The following is a 5000-nucleotide window of genomic DNA, read 5'->3' on the forward strand; positions in this document are numbered from 1 at the left end:
GAAAGTATTAAGGAGAATTGAACTGAAATGAGGGAATTATACACGCCAGCAAAGCCTGCCTGTTTTCATTGTCGTGCCGAGGGTGACATCTGCCGGCAAAAACACCAAACTACAACGTTGGTGACACAGAAAAATAATAATACAAGACCGTCCAATGGCCGTACGGCTTGTAGGCGGGGCCACCGTGGAACAGCCAATGGCCGCGGAGCTTGTTGTGTTGTGTGCGGAAGTAAATGCACCGTGCTGATAGTTTAGCTGTGGTCGGTTAGCATGCTGCACAGATACTGCAGGTTAGTAAAGACGTTTACTGTATTAATACTAGATTTATTTATTAATAATGTAACGTATTAACCATAACGTGTTACTGACATTGAATAATGCTTACTTTATAATATGATGGAGGCTAAAGTAGTAACTTTATCTAAACAATGAAGTGTCTCTCATATAGTTTAGTAGAGCTAGCTTCTAATTAGCCTCCTCCTCCCAGCTGGCTAAAAAAACAGTTGTTCCCAAACTTTATCCTTGTCAAGGACCCCCAAAATGGACATTTATTAGCCCGCGGACCCCCCGTTTGTACGGCTCTACTAGTCATTTAAACGTTGTTATGTCAAGGACCCCCGAATTGACGTGCATTAGCCCGCGGACCCCCCCCATTTGTTGTAGCCTACGACAGTCATTTTCAACCGTTTTCATGCATACCGTATTTTACAGCCGCCCATTTTAAACGGAATGCATTTCTAAATCTCGGGGACCCCCGATTTATATTGTAAAAATCTATGTTGAATTTAACGCTGGAACAATTGGTTTCATTTGTATACTCTTGAGTTACAGACCCATAACATAAGGGTCCATTTGGTTCCGAACCATAGTTTAGTTGGGGACCCCCCTAGCTGGAACTGCCTCAAGGACCCCCACTTTGGGAACCGCTTACTGGACTAAAACATCATAAATATATTAGAGTCACAAGCAAACAAGGCAGTCTCTCTTTCATGCCAAACCTTTTAGTCAGCGTGTTGTAGGACTTGTAGATCTGTCCTCGAGAAGAAGCGACACCCCACCGTGTTGTAGGAAGGCGAGCGTAGCGTACTCTGTGTGCATGCAATGCGTGCCTGGCACACGTAACGGTCGTGCACGCGCGCACGTACACTTTGATTGATTGATTGGCAGTTAGAAGAAAAAGCAGAGAAGAAAAATACAGTTCAGTTATTCAACACAAGGTCTGCTAATTAGAGACAACCGGTGGTCCGGGGACCACCAGTGGGCCTTGAGGAGGTTCCAGGTGGTCCCCAGCAGCACCCAGCTAATTGATGGACAGTTGGTAACCAAATGGACCCTTAATTATTAGATATTTAACTCTTGGGAGCATAAAATTAAAGTAGCGCCTTCAAGAGTTAAATTATTGTTTGCAAATCTGCATTATTTAATTCACAAGAAGTCTACACAATGATAGAATGTAGAATAACAATAACAATAATATGATTTGTCCTGCTATCTCACAATATTCTTTAGTTTTGGGTCTGAGAAGCTTTGGTGGTTCCGTGGCACAAATGCCTAACACATAATGGACCTTAAATATGAAAAGGTTTTTAAAACCCACTGTGCTAAGACTATATTTCATATATTCTTGGGGTTTTTTCTTGGGGTTTTTTGAGCTATTTTTGCTATATTTGAACCGAAATCCTGAAATCCGGCGGTTTTGTCCAAAACTGTTTCAGTTTTCAATTTCCAAAAAAATATTCAGTTTTCAATTTCCAAAACAATAACGGTCCTAGAGCCGAATGCAACTTAGGCTAAAATGATGTACAGTATTTTAGATCAACTTCGGTCAATCTCAATTGTACCTGTTTTAACTCAATTTGGTGTTTTAAACATTATGTTATATATTGATATATTGATGTTGTGATGAAATGTTCTTTTATCCTTGTCTTTTTTTTGGGGGTTTACATTGTTGTGTTTTTGTTGTCATAATCTCAGCACCGCTGAAAAAGAGAGTCCAGCCCTCTCAGTGTGAGAACTAAATAAAGGTTGAAATGAAATGAAATGTAATTTAGATAGCATACTGTATTATGTAGACATAGCATTCTGTACTCATAGTTTCATCGTTCAGATATTATGGATTCCACCGATTAATCGATTTTCCGATTCATCGTCGGAGTCGCCGAAATCGATTTTATTATTTCATAATCGAAAATATTTTCGATTATGAAATAATAAAATCGAAAAATAATCATGGGGGGGGGGGGGGGGGGGGGTCAATTAATCGATTATTAATCGGCACTAATAATAGATATATACATTTAGATTTAGATTTAGTTAGATATATACATTTCAAGCACAAACTCAATACAAAGACTGTTAACTGTGAGTGGACGACCCCAATTAAGCATTACACTTGTTTACAACAGGGTCCACCTTGTTCAATTCATCAAAGCATTTAGAGACGTACAAATAGACACTTCTATATAGTTAAAGAACTAACAGATATCCTACCGTTCTACCGTCTGCTAAATGCCTAACATTGTAAACTGGGGTCTTTTTTTCTCAATTGTATGAGCATTTAATCCATGCAATCAGTGACCACCACCTTTTTGTTGTTTGGTCCCTCCTTGTGTCTCCTGTCTCTCCAGACATGGACCAGTACGAACCAGCCTTCCGCTCCGGACCCGGACCCAGAGAGGACCAGAACCAGAACACCGAGCCGCTTGTCCGGACCCGGGAGGCCAAGACTCTGCTGGTCCGACACCTTCCGGCCGAGCTGAGCCGCAGCGACAAGCAGGAGCTGCTGAAGTACTTCGGAGCCGTTTCTGTCCGACACCTGGCGCACAAAGGACCGCTGGTAGGTTCTGACCCGGTTCTGGGCTGGACGGGAACCCCCTTTTGGTGTTTTAAGCATTATGTTGTACTTTAGCTATTGAAAAATAGCAGATCTACAAGCTCATAGCGTTACGAGCTTGTAGGTGTGATATTTTTGAAGAACGACTGACATACCCACTACCACTGATAATATATATATATTTTCTATCTCCACAGAAACATGCAGCGTTTGCGACCTTCAGCAGTGAGAAGTCAGCAGGGAAGGTATTTGTATTCAACATGGTTTTCATGGTGTGTATGAATGGGTGAATGTATGGGTGAATGTGTGTGTGTGTGTGAATGGGTGAATGTAATGCACAATCTATGTAAAATAAATGTCTTCCAGGCTCTGGGCAGACTCCATCAGCTGGAGATCCTCAACCACGTCCTGGTCGTAGAGTTCGCCAAAGGTCAAGATCACGTGGTGGCGTTGAAGGACCCGCCCGTGTCCGACAGGTGCGTTTATAATTCACGCAGCGTTAAAAAAAACATAATGATTCTGAATGAATTAGCCGCGGTTAAAGGAGAATTCCATGCTAGAAGGCTTTCTTACCTTTTATTTGTAGTTGAGTTACGTCCCCACCAAAGATGTCCAGGTGTTATTTGTAGTTGTTATGTCCCCACCAAAGAGGTCCAGGTGTTATTTGTAGTCGTTACGTCCCCACCAAAGAGGTCCAGGTGTTATTTGTAGTTGTTACGTCCCCACCAAAGAGGTCCAGGTGTTATTTGTAGTTGTTACGTCCCCCACCAAAGAGGTCCAGGTGTTATTTGTAGTTGTTACGTCCCCACCAAAGAGGTCCAGGTGTTATTTGTAGTTGTTACGTCCCCACCAAAGAGGTCCAGGTGTTATTTGTAGTTGTTACGTCCCCACCAAAGATGTCCAGGTGTTATTTGTAGTTGTTATGTCCCCACCAAAGAGGTCCAGGTGTTATTTGTAGTCGTTACGTCCCCACCAAAGAGGTCCAGGTGTTATTTGTAGTTGTTACGTCCCCACCAAAGAGGTCCAGGTGTTATTTGTAGTTGTTACGTCCCCCACCAAAGAGGTCCAGGTGTTATTTGTAGTTGTTACGTCCCCACCAAAGAGGTCCAGGTGTTATTTGTAGTTGTTACGTCCCCACCAAAGAGGTCCAGGTGTTATTTGTAGTTGTTATGTCCCCACCAAAGAGGTCCAGGTGTTATTTGTAGTTGTTACGTCCCCACCAAAGAGGTCCAGGTGTTATTTGTAGTTGTTATGTCCCCACCAAAGATGTCCAGGTGTTATTTTGTGCAAAAGTGCATTATTGGCTATTTCCCCATATTATAAGCCCTCAATGGGGGTTGGGTTTTAGTGCTATTTTGCTTATTTTTAAGTAGTAATGTGTTGCCGCTTGGGATATTATTTACAATTTTACATTACTAGCCCTTACCCGTTGTGAGATATTTGCCCCCCTCTTGTGGCCTTGGGGGGTACTGCGCCCGGGCGCATTGCCCATCGCCCATCGTGTGGTGATGTAAAAACAATATTTGTACAGTAAATATGACAGCTGTAAAAAGTAGCCTAGCCGGTTTCTGGGAGCGTGCAGATTTTTTTTGGCATGGAGAGATGTGTGCTAATAGTGTGGCTCGGTCGGAGATAGACCACGGATAAACGGCTGTAAACGGCTGTTTTTATTCATTAATAAATTCATTATTAATCATTAATATGTCAAATGGGAAAAAGGGCTCCGTTACGCCCTCCATATAATTATGGTCCATGCCTGTGTGAAAAGTGGGAGTGATTCGTGCAGTTAATGATGAGATAATGCGCTGTCAGTGACATTCAGACATTCAGACAGACATACAGACATTCAGACATTCGCTGAATTATAGTATGATGAAGAGAGGCTATTAAAAAAAAACGATTTTTGAGCAATGGAAATAAGCAAATTAGAACAATTAATTTCAATTAATTTCAATTTAATTCAATTCAATTCGTGCTTATGGTATAACACCTGGACCTCTTTGGTGGGGAGAGAGAAGGTTTAAAACAATACAGGAATTCATAGCAAAGAAAGGTCCTTTCTGTGTGGAGTTGGCATGTTCTCCCCGTGTCCCCTAGGGTAGGCACGGTACCATCACATGTTCTCCCCGTGTCCCCTAGGGTAGGTACGATACCATCACATGTTCTC

The 5000-nt window shown here is 42.2% G+C and overlaps 1 protein-coding gene across 2 annotated transcripts in view; it reads left to right on the forward strand.

Moving 5' to 3' along the window:
- The first annotated feature begins 231 nt into the window (after positions 1-231).
- rnpc3 (RNA-binding region (RNP1, RRM) containing 3) overlaps positions 232-5000 on the forward strand; it is a 37960-nt gene continuing 33191 nt past the window's right edge. For both annotated transcript variants that reach the window (XM_080794339.1, XM_080794338.1), the window contains exons 1-4: positions 232-290; positions 2628-2836; positions 3031-3078; positions 3200-3309. In XM_080794339.1, coding sequence (XP_080650465.1) covers positions 2630-2836; positions 3031-3078; positions 3200-3309 — 365 coding nt within the window. In that variant the 5' untranslated portion in view covers positions 232-290; positions 2628-2629. The remainder of the gene's footprint in view (positions 291-2627; positions 2837-3030; positions 3079-3199; positions 3310-5000) is intronic.

The sequence above is a fragment of the Protomyctophum bolini genome, assembly GCF_963924005.1.
Source record: "Protomyctophum bolini genome assembly, chromosome: 21".
Taxonomy (NCBI): domain Eukaryota; kingdom Metazoa; phylum Chordata; class Actinopteri; order Myctophiformes; family Myctophidae; genus Protomyctophum; species Protomyctophum bolini.